Source organism: Paramacrobiotus metropolitanus, unplaced genomic scaffold (genome assembly GCF_019649055.1).
Source record: "Paramacrobiotus metropolitanus isolate TYO unplaced genomic scaffold, Prichtersi_v1.0 Parri_scaffold0000445, whole genome shotgun sequence".
NCBI classification, from domain to species: Eukaryota; Metazoa; Tardigrada; class Eutardigrada; order Parachela; family Macrobiotidae; genus Paramacrobiotus; species Paramacrobiotus metropolitanus.
This window is the reverse complement of record NW_026570665.1, coordinates 6,932-21,722: the sequence shown is the minus strand read 5'-3', so window position 1 is coordinate 21,722 and position 14,791 is coordinate 6,932. Positions and strand designations below refer to the sequence as shown.

The following is a 14,791-nucleotide window of genomic DNA, read 5'->3' as shown; positions in this document are numbered from 1 at the left end:
CGAATCATACTGTAGATACGAATCATGCCCATTGGTACTTAGTTAAACCACCGATTAGTAAGTACAGGCTATTGTAAATTTGCAGATGCATAACTTTCAAAACGCGTTATCAGTGACGTCCTTTTATACATTTCTAACAAGTAACTGCAGCTTTCAACATCACGTGCACTTTCTGGTATAATATAACCTCAACATCTTTCCGCCGTCATCCCGGAAATTGGAACCGGGTTGTCGCCGATTTCTTGCACATTCTCGTAGAACATTGTCTCGAACACGGCGGTACCCGCACAAAGCAGGAGCCTGTCGATTGTACGACATATGAGACTACTTTACTTCAATTTCGACGCGTTGCATTTACAGTTTGCACTGTAGCAGCACCGTACTAGTGTGCGCGATATGTCCCCGATGTTGCTCTGCTGCAAGCACACTGTACATCAGTAAAACTTTCGGACATCAGAACATTTTTCAGAAGCTTTCTTACTCCGCTTGTCATGCCGTACCATCTCCATGTGGCAGGAGCAGGCAGGAGCCGTATGACATTGACCTCTTCAATCACAAGAAGCAGAAATCACGCTGGACGGAGCTACTAAGAATCTAACCTGTATTTGATCGAATGAAAGATTTGAAAGCTGAAATGGGCAATATTTTCTTCCTTTTCTTCGTTACAGATTAGTAACACTTCCAAAGATACAAAAGATACTTCCAAAGATAAAAAGAATTTGGCATGGTCAAATCACTACTTTAGTTCCAGGTTACTAAACTGCGCAGTCCAATGTTTGTATCTTCACATATTTTCAGATTTTCATACCACCGAAGCAGTTTAATTTTTCACTGTATACAGAATCTATAGACATCCGAGAACTGTAATCACATCTGAAATTCAAAATTATAGGGTTATATGAACGAACAAAACGCATTGGCAGTGATTTGGTTAAAGCAAAGAAACGAAAGAGCAGGAAAGCATTAGTTTACTAACATCTCGTTACAAATTTACAACACTAATAAAAGAAGGACAAGAGTTACCCGCAAACTGACGCAATTATTGGTGTTTGCATACTTAAAAAACCACGAAACGGATCATTCTCTGTCTACGCGTAACCCACGCCGAAAACCCTTCAAAAATTTCCACGCCGTCACATACTGATTGTGAACTGCTAAATCGTTTAACGGGACAGTCACGACAACAGCATCCGATGTCACAAACTCCAATTCCTCCGCCGACAAGACTTGCTTAAAGGTTGCGCTGCCGCGATTTTCACTTAAGATGACCTTCAACGGCAAACCCGGCATGGGCTTCAGGATATCCGCGGCACGAAGTATCTTCCCTGGTGGACGACTGTCAAACTGAGTCTTCTTACACCAGACAATACGGAACTGGTCACCATCAATTCCCCTGATTCGTGCGGTACACCAGCGTTCGTGATCTTTGGCAGCGAACACTTCTTCATCATAATGAAATACGTGCCCACCGATCTCGAAGGTTGTGCAGACGTGCACAGGCTGACGAGGATCCGCTACAAAAGCACTGGCCGGCTTCACGCTGGCATGTTTCATTTGGTAGATATCCCGTATCTCCTCGATCGTTAATAAACCCGTCTACCACACATTTGCATATCTTGTTACTCTGCAGTACTTTCACATACTAGGGTAGTACTTTCACAATCAAACTGCATATTTTCACAAACAAACTGCATACTTTCATAATCAAAACATTCAAAACAATTTATGATTGTACAAACCGTGCAACGCACTCACCATTGCAGAGTACATGCCCCTAGTGCGCAATTAAGGTACTGTAGTACGTAATCTTTGTCACGTTATTTCGGAAGCCGATCTCAGCTTTGAAATTCAGACTACTGTGGACACAAATTCTTATACAAGATATTCTGAGACTACTTACCTTCAATGGGCCGTCCGCCAGCAAAGCATCCGACATCAGCGGAAATCGGACTTGATACAGAGCCGCACCCAACATCTGACGTCGGTTGACTGGCGATGGATCGAGATCGCTCATTTGGCAGGCATTCATTGCCCACCTGCAGCAAAATATTAATCACAACAGCATGTGTCCGCTGCGTAGCTTACCTGCCATGCATAGTACTTATCTTGTCAACAAAATCCTGGGAAGTAAAACTTGTTGGAGAAAATGTTTTTTAACTAAGCTAAATTACAAACAACAAACAATCGTTTCTAAAAGGGTGCTTTTAATTCAAAAAAATCATAAAAATGTGCTGAGCGTGATGGAATATAAGTGACGCGAACTACGGTACGAGTATTTAAGCCAAAACGTAACTTCTTCAACCTTGTAGTATTTGAATAATTGCACAGATACAACATATCCAGTATTGTTTCTACATTTAAATAGCCTCTACTTCTTACTTTTCCACAGCCCCGTAAATGAGGTGCTCTTCAGCGGACAATGTACCACGCACAAGAATCATCGCCAAGATGTCGCGGTCAACGGTCATCAACTGCTGCGACTTCAAACCCTCCTTAGAGAAGCCATCCACGACTTCCATGCATTTCTCTACAACCATATGTGCGTCCAGCAGTTTCACCTATAAGACAGCGGGATGGCACCCTCCTTCTTACTAGTATCATCCATAGCAGAATAGCAAACGGGACTACGGTAGTACGGTAAGCTCACACTCTGCAGAACAGTCAGACAGTTCTCCAGGCTCAGCTGACCAATGATAAACTTCGAGCACCGATTAAACAACGGCTAAATGTTGTACTTGACAGCGCAAAACATGGTCTGAAAAACGATTTCCATATCCAAACGCTCCACGGCATCCGAATACACGAAGCTGAAATATGCGCAAAATACATCAAGCAAAGTTACATATCAAAGTCGCGGTGGCCAAAAACTGTGAACCCGTTCCGTAAACCTCGCTAAACGTACCTTAGCATGTTGACGAAGGCATCTGGCAGAATGTCCGGAACATCGATCGGTGCTTCGGCAGGCTTCCGTAGAACATTCGATCAAACTTTTGGCACTCAACAGCAACCTGCAAAATTAGCCTTTTGATGTGATGCTTTCGCGTTCGTTACTAGTATTACTGAAAACCAGAACGATAGATTCCCCGTACTTGTGTGCTTGCAGTGTTTTCACTTCACCAAGTTGGCGTCCCACAGTGAACTGGACGTCGCTGTATTTACCACTGGCCAGAGTGCGTTGCAGACAGCTGATAACGCTTTCAACGGGTTCTTGACGACTCGGCATTTTACTAATGTACATCCGATCTCAAAGGTCTAGAATACGACGGGTGACTCAAAAAGTAATCACTGTTCACAAAATACGGCCACTAAGCGTCTAAGGTGAGATCCACAAAACATCGATAAAACAGTCTTAAATACGGGATTTCGCACATTCATCTGCTTGAGAACTGAAAAGCAACAAGTCTGGCCCATTAAAATTATAGGAGTAAAAAAATTACACTATGTCACTTTTGCACTACAAGTACAGTGACTTTTTCTTATTGGTATGATTGCTGACGGGGGTGATGTATGTGCGCACATTAGTGCGGTAGCCCTATACGACACCATCAGGATGTCCGACGGTTTTAAGTTGATGCCGGAAGGCCTGAAATAATTTTATTTTACATATCACCTAATTTGTTAACATCAAGAAAAGTATTAAAAATTGAAATAAATATACCATACCACTTGCCAGTAGGAAAGGTGGTTAACAAACGGAACATCTACCAACAGACTGAGAAGAGAAAGACTTACATGGGATTCCCATGTAAGTCTTTCTCCCATAGCTCCCATCTTCCCATGATGGGAAGATGGGAGCTATGGGAGAAGGCGCTACGGAATGGGGCATGCACCGGCATTGCTAACAGTAAACCGATCAAATTTTCGCCCTAATACCGTAGAAATACACATTCATTTGCAAATGAATCCGCAACGTGAAAAATCAAATAAAACTATATGTTAGTCATTCGTCAAATAAAACCCGGACATTTTGGGTGGCTCCGCCGTGCTGTATTCTATTGATTTCATATCGAACCGAAGTCCAGACTGTCCAGTTGATTAGTCATTGTAGTCAACAATGATGGGTTGGTTACGATTTAGCGTAATTATTTCGATTACAAGCAATTACGTGACACTTCGCAATTTTTGTCTACAGCTTTTCAAATGTTTTAATTATTATGGTTACTGTACAAGTCGTATTCCGGAATAAATCTGCAAACATAGTGTACTGGAACGTAACGGCAACGCTGACCCAGAGTAATCCTTTCTATGACAATTGAAGTTTAAATTGAACTGGCTACTAGCGTCCAGTTCCATCTCCGCTGCAGCAATCTCATCCGCCTTTTGGCGCTTCAAGCGGCTGTAATGTTCTTGTACACACCGCGCATAACTTTCGGCCTGCTCCCGCTGTGTCCGCTCTTCATGTTCGGTACGCCGCTGCTGCCGCTCCTCTTCCGTGTCGTGGGCCCGCGCAGCTTTCCGCTGGCGTTCTTGACGCCGAACCTCCGGCCGATTCTCCCGGCGCTGCAGGCGGCGTCGCTCCCTCCTGCCATCAGAACTGGCTTTCCGCTGTGCCACCGCCGCGGCCTCCGCTTCAGCCATGAGCTGCCGGTTCTCTTCGTCATCCCCTTCCGCTGCACTGCTCGCGCCCGCTTTTTCCTTGGCCTCCTTGGCAATCGACGTCGCATCAACTCGCGCCGTTTCAGTCGCATCAGCACGGTTCTCTGGTGGCGCTGCGGCCGCATGGATGAGATGCCGTGCAGCGGATAGTGTATTCCGTGCCACCATCATCCGCAGTTTAGTACCATTATCCATCTCCGGAAACTGCGGCGGTTGCAGTACGGGCAAGGAGTGGGTGTCCAGTATCTCCCGGCATTTTTCCACAACCACACCCGCGTCCAGATGTATCACCTGAAGAAAGCCAGGTTGCGATCGATCAAAATAAATTCTGTTGCAAGGCCAGATAGTTAGATACATCTGACATTACGCACGCTCTGCAGAACAGTCAGACAGTTGTCCACGTTGAGCTGACGGATGATGAATTCGGAGCACAGATCAAACAGCGGCGGAATATTGTATTTCTCGGCGCAGTGCATGGTCGGGATTACATTGTCGACAGTCAGGCTCTGCACGGCGTCCGTGTACACAAAACTGCGAACCAGAAACGTTTATTGGGTGGAAGCCGTCCAAATCGCGCTTACAACTATCAAAAATGGTGCGCAACAAAAAAGGAAACATGTATTAAATTTTTTTAAATTACAGAAGAAAAAGACAAAAAATTACTGAAGCAGAACAAATAAGCAATAAAAAACACTGAATTCAAGACAGTAAAATAAATAAACACATGTAATGAACAGGCCTAGCTATCAATTAATATACTAACGACATTTAACGTAAACCACAATATCTAAGTTATTACGATTTATGAAGAATTATTATTTTCCCGTCATTTTCCAAAAGCACTTTATGCAGTCGCTGCATGCGAAATGCAAGCGCAATTTACTCATTAAAAATTAAAATGTACAATAGAAAAAGGTTGTTACAAAAATAATGGTTCAACAGATTAAAGTATAATTTATTAGGATACTAAAAACTAAACGCCCAAGTTGGAATAAATTGTCAGAACAAAAGTGCGCACCTGAGCATGTTGAGGAAGACATCTGGCGGAATCTCAGGAACATCAATAGGAGACTCGCATTTATCTGGCAGATTTCCGTAGAACATCCGAACAAAAACGTCGCTGCTGATGCTTAACAACAATCTGCAAGAACAGCACAGTAGACACTTCGAATAATTACGTTCGAGTAGGCAGAAGGTTCCTCATATCAGGCTGCTTTGCAGTGCAGATTGTACAGGCGATCGTACTTGTGTGCGCGCAGGAACTTCGGCGCTCCAAACTGTCGGCCAACAGAAAACTCGACGTCGTAATAATTTCCAGTGGCCAACGTACTCCTCAGACGGCTGACGACGCCTGTGGCTGCAAGTTTTTCTTGAATCGCTGGCATAATTTCCCGATCAGTTCTTGGTAGATCACAAACCACAAACAAGCAGCTAACTAACAGCGATCGAATTCGCTCACAAAATATCTGCAGAATACGTTGGAAACTTGCCACTCTGCAGCTCTAAATCAGACAAAATGTTTCCCAAAGAATTTAGATGACAAATCGTGGAGAATGTCAGACGGATTTTACTCGTAATTCACATTGTGAATTTTGTGACAAAATTATGAAGAAATCTGCTGTACTTCACTGCGGAAAGCGGAGCAGGTTTGCTCTCCTGCGTACTGTACTATTCTCTACTGTACTAGTATTAGTCGCTGCCGTCCCGTTGGGTTCGACAGTGTTGCAGCTCTATTTGATTACAGTACTTACGTAAGAGTTACGTTAATCGGTTAATGTTTTACAGATAGTAGAAATGGACCGATACCTGCTCCTTATCTTAGGTTGTACTAGCAACTTTTCAGGTAATTATTACAGTACGTGTGAGTCATACCATACACAAGTATTCGCAATTGACAAGTGAGCCGCCTGTGAAGTTTGTTTAAAAATCGGCACACAGCACAAGCAACATTTTCTGCCTGGTTTGAAAACTGCTAACACAAACCTGACAATAAATTAACTTGCAAGTACTATTTTAGACTCAAAAAGCTTCCGCCGGGATCAGCGGGATGTATCACAGTACTGTACTGGTAAGCCACGTTTAATAACATTTTTCGCTCGATTCCTCAGCCAAGTACTGCGTAAGCTATTTTACAAAGGTACAAAGATCCAATTATACAAAAGCCGAACCGCAGGTACCACGTATAACGCCGCTGGTCCGCTCTACGTTTCCACAAAACAAACAAGTTCCAAAATTAACAGGAGCAAACATGAAAAATCACCGTAGATATGAGACAGTTGCCAAACTCAGCGACAAGCTCAACACAGTTCGACTGTACAAATTTTAAAAAATTGCGGACTTGAAATAACTGAAAGTAGAATTACAAAATTACAAAGTATCCGTAAATAAGCTTTTACGCGTCAAAAACTATTACTACTTCACTGCCGCACCAAACACTTCTGAATGGAATTTCCAGACATAAACGCGGCTGTAAACTTAACGTGAAATTCCTGACATACTGTCCGGTCGTTATCCCGAGAAACAGCTCGCTATGATTAAGGCAGACGACATCTCATCGGCGACGCGGAAGATAAAAAAATGTACTGGGTCGCTGTCTGGCATGTCGCACCGGATGGTCTGACAAAAGATGAACGCGCGGCGTAGCCGGAAACGGAATGTGCGGCTTGTCGGCGCCGTGCTTATACAGATACTCGTAGATGGCGCAGAATTCCTCCTTCAACAGCAATCCGCTCTGCAAGATTCATAAAAGCAATGTTTTCGTATTTTGATAGAATGTACCACGCCGACTGACCTTTAGCGGACCATTCGCTATTTCCCCATCCGTCAGCAGTGGAAAGCGCACCAGGTACAACGCCTTTCCCAACACCTGACGCCGGTTTTCTGCGGAACTGTCGATTCCGGCCTCGGCACAAGCGTTCGCCGCCCATCTATAAACATTTACAACTTCGAACTGCAACACGCTTAAAAAGGCATTGATAATGCTGATTGTTTTGTACCTTTCGACCGCTTTGTAAACCGTATTCTCATCCACGGCCAACGTATTGCGCTGCAGAATCTTCTCCAGGATCTCGTGTCGGACAGCTATGAACTCTGGGGTATCCAGCACTGCTTTGCAGTTGGCGTCGATGAATTCCAGGCAACCCTTGATCACACTGTCGGCACCGAAGCGCAATGCCTATAAAATATGTAAGTAAAACTGCTATAATCGGTGGACCTGCTCGGCAATGTTCAGTGATGCTTTTTCAAGTACGAACCTTTTCCAGACTGATCAAGCAGTTGTTGCTGTCCAACCGGCAGACAATAAACTGGGAGCAGTGGTTGAACAGCGACGGAATCCCGTATTTTTCAGCGCAGTACAGAGTTTCAAAAGCATTTTCCATTTTCATATCATCCGTACGATCCGTGTACAAATAGCTACTGACGTACATCAAAGAATAAGTCTTAGTTAAAAGAATATTCGGAAAACATTAACGGGTAAATTTGCGTCGATTTAAAGGAAAACAGCAGTACGCTTTGGCTGCGTCTTAGCTAGAGCCTTGGAAGCACATTCACAGAGTTTTTGATAGCAGTACCATTTTTAAATTTGCAGTAACAACAACAAGCACCACTTGCCTCAACACGTTGCCGAATGTTTCCGCCGTGACGTCGGAAATTTTGATAGGTTTGTCGCCGGCTTCCGGAATACTCCCGCGGAACATCGTCTCAAACACCGCGCTACTCATGCACAGCAGAAGCCTACCAACGACAAAATAATTCACCACCTAGACGGCTCTAGGCTTCCAATGAGTTTATTCTGCAACTGTTTAACATCATTGCAGTATAACACAGCAGCATCGGAAGTACTTGTGCGCGCGGAAAATTTTGGCTTCGCTCTGGCTCTGTTCGACGACAAACTCCACGTCACTGAAATTTCCAAATTCTAGGACATGCTCCCAACGGTCTCTAACTCCTTTCGTGGCGCCCTGCCATCCCCACGCGGTAGAATCAGACATAATATAACGAGCTAACTAACTCGACGTCTGTTAATCCGATCGAATACTGGCACAAACAGACGGAGTAAAAAGTCTGCAAGAGCTGTAACGGAAACAAAACAAAACGCCAGCTGCTTGTGAAGAACCGCTGCACCTGCGCAAACCTGTTTCGTGCTTAAACTAGCTCAGATACACGGAGTCACGGACAGACTGCATTCCTGGCTGGTAGGTCAGCTGACAACCTACAGCTGCGTCAGAGTGCATTGAACCGCATCTGTACAAATAGACAACACCACCGGTAGGCGGTACAGACCCGGAAGCAAGCGATTCTTATTTCGGGCGCTCGCCGACGGCGGGCTCACTTGCTCTGTTGTCAGTTAAACGCGCTACCGTGTACATTGACGTTTGCCCGGCAAAGCACGGCTTATTGCAGAACAAGATTATCGACGTCCGACGATTCGACGACGAAAATGATTAAGGAAGAACTGCTATGGTACAGTACCTAGAGGCTACAGCTATTCCGCCGATCTAAAATTGACACCGCATATGTCCACAAATAAGGCGTATGCCTTATTTCTGTACTGTTAAAGAGACTCTGGCGAGGAGATCACGAGTGTGCTTTATTGACAAATAAAGTGGGGAACAATGCTGCGTAATAGCAGAAAGCAAGAACAAAGGCACGTCTGGCCAAATCTAGCAAGTGGATGCTAAAAGGGTTCTTGAGCGTCTGATGGCGTGAAAGGAATGCTGGCGGCAACCACGTGCGTGCTGCAGGCCAGTCGTATCAGCTGTGTGATGATGCGCAGACTGGACTCGATCCAACGCGAGCGTATGAACGCTGAGTAGTACTGCGAGAGAGGGACGAGAGAGCAAGTACTGCTCAGTGTGTGCGCTGCGTATATCCGCTTCAGCGGATGAGTCAGTGCAGCAGCAGCACACGTACGTATAGCGAGAGAGGCGATAACGGCATGCAATGGGTGCAAGTACGTCCTGTGTGGACCGTACGCACCAGGCGCAGGCTGCCGCCTCTGACATAGAGATGGCAACGGCTCAGCCGAAGCCGTTTGAGCCGCGGCTAAGCCGGCTCGACCCAAAATTGAAGCCGTAGCCGATGCTAGCCGAGCCGATTGAGCCGGCTCGAAGTCTCAGCCAGCCGCGAGCCAGCCGTAAGCCGATGTCGGCTAACGGCTTGCGCATTGTGCGCGAAAATGTGTTGGAAAGTTTAATTTCAACTTTTTTGGCCCGTTCAAAGCCGATTTAGAGACTTGAAAAATCGATGATCTTATAAAAAAGTTCTGAATTTTTGTTTCGGAGACCTCTTTTTCCAATAAAAACTGATCAAAAACAGTTTTTAGCTTAAGAGAACAGGAAAAGTGCTTTTCAGTGAAAAAGTACTTGTGTTTTCCCGCGCCAAAAACTATCGGCTAAGCCGGCTCCGAGCGAGCCATGGCTCGCGCTCAGAGCCGAGCCGTTAGAGCCGGCTCAGGTAGGTGAGCCGATACTTTCGAGCCGGCTCGCTATTTTAGCCAGCCGCAGCCAGCCGATAAGCCATTAAGCCAGCCGTTGCCATCTCTACTCTGACAGTACTCTTAATATCCAAAAAGTCATAATTCTTTTAATGAGCAAAAGATTGACTAAAGAGCATTTGCAAAATTTCGCATGTAAAAGAGATAGCTTGCCTGACTACCATTCCGATGCTTGCATGCAAAACAAAGTAACTTGTTAACTTCCATCAGAAATCGAAACATACATGCAGAACGATTAAAGACGCCAAGATTTTCAAAAAACAACAAAATCTACAAAACCGCCGGAAAATATCGTACCGAAGGGCGAAGGTGTCGTGATGTAAAGAAAAGACGTTGCACGTTGCTTGTCCCTTTATCACAGTCAGAAGGACCACGGCGCAAGCGGTAAGAGAACTCTCTATCTGAAACTGTTATCGGAGAATGATGGATGAAAGCTAGATGGCCTAACTACGACGAAGGAGACCGGAACCAGTAGTCTTTGATGAGAACACGAGAGATATACAGGAATACATATTATACTTTACCTGTTTTCAAGCTAGATGGTTGCAGAAGCGACAGAAAGATCCATCAGGTAGGCGATACTGGGCATTCAGAACAAAGGGACCAAAGGTCACTGAATAAGTGAAAAGCAGAACGGTTACCTCATTAGACCTAAGACGCCCAGACAATCGGAAGATGACTGCGCAAGCCCGTAAAGTAGAAAAGAACCGAAGACATAGGTGAAAGTTCACCAACCAAGGAATCAGGATCTTCCCGGGATGCCATTTCCAGGGACGCCGTGGGCCATCGCCGCGAAATACTTCAGACAACCGAAGTGTCGGATGCCGAGCCAAGGCGCAAAAACACATTGATCGTCTTTCGAAGCGGATTAGAATTGCCTGTGAGAATGCTGAAGGAGATCTTTCATTCACTGGACACCGTCGACAGAAAGCGATGTCGCCGCACCTGTCAGCAGTTGGAAGGCATTCTTACGTCGTAAGATCTGTGCCGAGATGTGGTTGTATCGCGGCAGCAGACCAGCCCGGCATTGCCCGTAACGTGGGACCGTAATTACGCCATGTACGGCTGCATCGTCAAGCACCTCACCCCCGCTACCCGCACCGTCTGCATCCGCAATCCCGAAGTGTCTGCCGGTCACCACTGGGACCTGAAAGTGTCTGATGAAACGTTGGACCTTATTCGGAAGATCGTGGACGACGCCGGCAGCCGCCTTGACCGCATCATCCTCGACCAGCTGTCGCTGGGGATCTCGTCGTCGGTCACCGGTCAAGGGAAAGAATGTTCACTTTTCGCGCAGACGACCGCGCATATAGTGAAACTGCTGTCGTGTTGCGATCGTTTACTCTGGAAAAATGCGGTTGTCGGGCTGCTAAACTGGGAAACCTGGCAATGCTGGTGCTTGGTGGCGTTTGACATTCCCGCTGCTGTCTTCACGCCGGGACATGTCGATGAGGTGCACATTGCAGACATGTTGGAGCTGCATCTGGGCTGCGAGGGGCCGCCGCTGGATGCTGGTGGCATTGGCCAGCTGATGGCCTCCCACATCGATGATAAATTGAACAAAGAGAAACTGATTCAGGTACGGCACTGACATGCAGCCACTGCCTTGCTTGCACAAATCATTCAAACTGGTTGGCTTATAATCCTTAACGGAACCGGTCTTACAAAAGTGTTATTAAGAATCCGTATTTAATGTTTTGTTTCGTTTCTTGGAGCAGTTAACGTGCTCAACCTGCTTAGTCCTGCTACGTTATTCTGCAGGTTCTACAATACTACCAATCCTGCGATCCGCGTCCGTCGGCGCATTACCGAAATCACGAGTGGACGCTGGAGAATGTGACCCGCGTGGACGTGAGCAAGCTGAATTTATTCTGCTTGTATGCCTTGTCGCGTTACATGCCGTTCTGGTGGCCCGAATACGCGGAGGATGACAATGCACAATCCAAATCGGAATTAGGGAAGGACAAGTGTATGCAATCCGAAGTCCAAGACAGCGAGCGCGTGCTGTGTGAATCCGATTCCAAGGACGAATCCGACTCTGAATCCGAGGACGAATCTAAATCCGAGGACGAATCTGAATCCGCGAACGGATCGGAATCCGAAAACGGCGAGCACCAGCAGTCCGAAACCGAAGCTGAGGACAGCGAGCGTGGGCATTCTGAATCCGAGGACGGAACCGAATCTGAATCCGACGACGATTAGAAAAATGCTGCCCTTTTTGATGATTGTCGAAAAGTTTAGTTGGTACCCGTTCCAGAAATGTTCATCGCTTTAAGGCGGAGCACGCTCAGCTGTTAACTTTTAGAGTTAACTTGTCCCGTAGTCTTTTCAAGTTTGCTCCGGTTTATGAGGTTTTGAGCAACGTTCTGCTCGATCCAGGGAAATAATAACCGTAATGTTTATTTCGAACAAACATGTACTTCCCGTCGTTTCGTACATCAGGGAGCAATCATAAGGTACAGTCGCGACCAGCATAGACGTCCTCCATGCAAGATAAGCATCCTACCCACCGTAGTACTAGCATTTACACTGAAATCCGTTTAAGGTACCAACGTCACGATATCATCTATGGTTATACCAATGCAATACATAAAGAGAAACTGGAGTATCAGATATTCAAATAAAAGTTAGATAAAATCAGGCATTCAAATAAAAAGCTAACATCAAAGACAGATTCCCCTTTCAAAATGTCAAGAACAGCGCTACTCATTCAGCAAACGGCGCGCTGCCATTTTCGCTTTCCACTGCAGTACATCGTTATGGAGCACGACCAATTCTCCGAACCTAGCTGCCGAGACGATCGGTTTAAAAGTCGCCACCTGATGCCAACCCGTCGTTAAGCGTTTCACATAGAATGCCTGCTTATCATCTTCATAACGCTCAGTGCCAGCCAAAACGACCACCTTCTGCCAACTCTGCAGGATGTCCGCGGCACGCACAATCTCCTCCGGACGACGACTGTCCGCCTTTAAATCCTCCGCCCATTTAATACGGAACATTTCCCCATCAACACCCGTAATGTACGCCGCGTGCCAATTGTTATACTTCTTGGCGATTACTTCCTCTTTTTCGAAAACACGGCCTGACGAACCTGGAAGGTTGCCGGGCACTTAAGGGCACGGCGCGGTTCCGTGGCGAAATTAGTGAACGGCTTTTCCGTGGCGTGCTTGAACCGGTAAATATTCCGCAGCTCATCAGAGAGCAGTAAATCCGTCTGAAAATATTTCAACCGTGAAATTGTGGATGGTGTGTGCTGCAAATAAAATGGAAAAATTTCATGCATATTTTAGCAGATGGCTCACATAATTATACTTCTAGTATAACTATAGGTACTGCTAGTATAGGTACTGCTAGTATGAGTCTTAGTCTTACCTTACTTTTTTCTACGGCTCTGTGCGTTCTTAATTTTGCTTGTTACATTCTTATGTTATGAATGAAATTTTTCCAGTCACATCAGAGAAATTAGGAAGTTACTGAAACTTTGGTTTCAAAAACAAATTTTTATAAGGCTCAAATTTTAATAAGCCCTGGCCGCACTGCTAAACTGGACGGACTGGGAACCGAGAGTGATGTTGCAGTCAACCGTTGCTCAGTCCGTTTCCAATCCTCACACGCTCACAGCTACTTCGATTTTACTCGAAGTAGAGTTTTTACATAGGAGTACGGAGCCGAGTACCTTGACCGGGCCGTCCGCTAGTTGAATATCCGACATTTGCGAAATCGTACACAGTACAGCGCCGGTCCCAGCACCTCACGCCGATTGGCCGGCGATGGATCCAGACCACGTAAATTGCAGGCATTGGCCGCCCACCTTCAGAAAAACAGCCAAGATTCAACATCAGCTCAAAACTCCATAGGGTGTACGAAGAACAGTTCAAAAGCGAAAGCCAAAGCTTAATAAATTCTAGTGAGCTCTAAATCTGGTAGTCTGCGGCGGTTAAACACTATCAATTCGAGAATGTCTTCTGCCATCGATATATCTGTACAATTAAGTTTTCCCTTTAAACGAATTCCATAATTTTCGCTCACTTCTCAACAGCCGCATAGATGAGATGCTCGTCAGCGAACAGTGTGTCATTGCTATAAATCTCCCGAAACTGCTGCGACTGCAGAACGGTAGCCGAGTTGGTATCCACCATTTCCAGACATTTCTCCACAACGTTATCCGCGTTCAGATGTTGCACCTGCAAAACGCCACATTGCGATTGACCGGCCAGTGCAAATACGGAGACATTACACACACTCTGCAACACGGTCAGACAGTTGTCCACCGTGAGTTGACCGATGATGAATTCCGAGCACAGATCGAAAAGCGCCGGAATGTTGTACTTTTCGGTGCAGTACATCGTCTGGGCCACGTTGTCGACGGTTAGACTCGTCACGGTGTCCGTGTACACAAAACTGCAAACGAGAAAAGTCGGTAGATGAAGCAACGCGAATTGTGCTTACAAGTGAAGTGCAACAGAATTTGAAAGTTTAATCAGAAAAGGAGAATTAATAATTTCTTCTCTTGAAAAGCTACAAATGACGAAGGAAACACTATGATTTCAAGTCAGTACAATAACGAAAATCAATAATAATATGTTTATAAATAAATTATAATGTAATTCAATAATTATGTGTTTATACGATAAAACCAATAGTAGGCACTAGGCAGTTATTCTATTTTAAATTAATTATTTTGTATTAATTACTATA

At 45.4% G+C, this 14,791-nt stretch overlaps 3 protein-coding genes across 3 annotated transcripts; all 3 read right to left on the bottom strand.

The window, feature by feature from the left end:
- Nucleotides 1-4,025: 4,025 nt before the first annotated feature.
- LOC129602407 (uncharacterized) lies at nt 4,026-6,209 on the bottom strand. The gene is made up of 4 exons (XM_055501414.1): nt 5,842-6,209; nt 5,615-5,737; nt 4,968-5,127; nt 4,026-4,887 (listed from the first exon to the last, which is right to left on the bottom strand). The coding sequence occupies exons 1-4, from the start codon at nt 5,979-5,981 to the stop codon at nt 4,159-4,161; spliced, it is 1,152 nt and encodes a 383-aa protein (XP_055357389.1). The 5' UTR covers nt 5,982-6,209; the 3' UTR covers nt 4,026-4,158.
- Nucleotides 6,210-7,147: 938 nt separating this feature from the next.
- On the bottom strand, nt 7,148-7,976 carry LOC129602406 (BTB/POZ domain-containing protein 2-like). The gene is made up of 4 exons (XM_055501413.1): nt 7,851-7,976; nt 7,593-7,771; nt 7,388-7,523; nt 7,148-7,327 (listed from the first exon to the last, which is right to left on the bottom strand). Exons 1-4 carry the CDS (start codon nt 7,974-7,976, stop codon nt 7,148-7,150), a joined length of 621 nt encoding a protein of 206 aa, XP_055357388.1.
- Nucleotides 7,977-14,016: 6,040 nt separating this feature from the next.
- LOC129602408 (kelch-like protein 38) lies at nt 14,017-14,494 on the bottom strand (the record flags this gene model as incomplete). Its single annotated transcript, XM_055501415.1, has 2 exons — nt 14,017-14,277; nt 14,335-14,494. Coding segments are annotated over 2 exons (319 nt in total), but the record flags the coding sequence as incomplete, so codon positions are not given.
- Between the last annotated feature and the right edge of the window lie 297 nt (nt 14,495-14,791).

Coding starts and splice junctions, on each gene's coding strand:
- LOC129602407 (XM_055501414.1), bottom strand. CDS start 5,981: ATGCCAGCGATTCAAGAAAAACTTGCAGCCACAGGCGTCGTCAGCCGT. Junction 5,738..5,841: donor AAGTTCCTGCGCGCACACAA/GTACGATCGCCT, acceptor CTGTTCTTGCAG/ATTGTTGTTAAGCATCAGCA. Junction 5,128..5,614: donor GTCTTCCTCAACATGCTCAG/GTGCGCACTTTT, acceptor TCTGGTTCGCAG/TTTTGTGTACACGGACGCCG.
- LOC129602406 (XM_055501413.1), bottom strand. CDS start 7,976: ATGGAAAATGCTTTTGAAACTCTGTACTGCGCTGAAAAATACGGGATT. Junction 7,524..7,592: donor GTTTACAAAGCGGTCGAAAG/GTACAAAACAAT, acceptor AAATGTTTATAG/ATGGGCGGCGAACGCTTGTG. Junction 7,328..7,387: donor TAGCGAATGGTCCGCTAAAG/GTCAGTCGGCGT, acceptor TGAATCTTGCAG/AGCGGATTGCTGTTGAAGGA.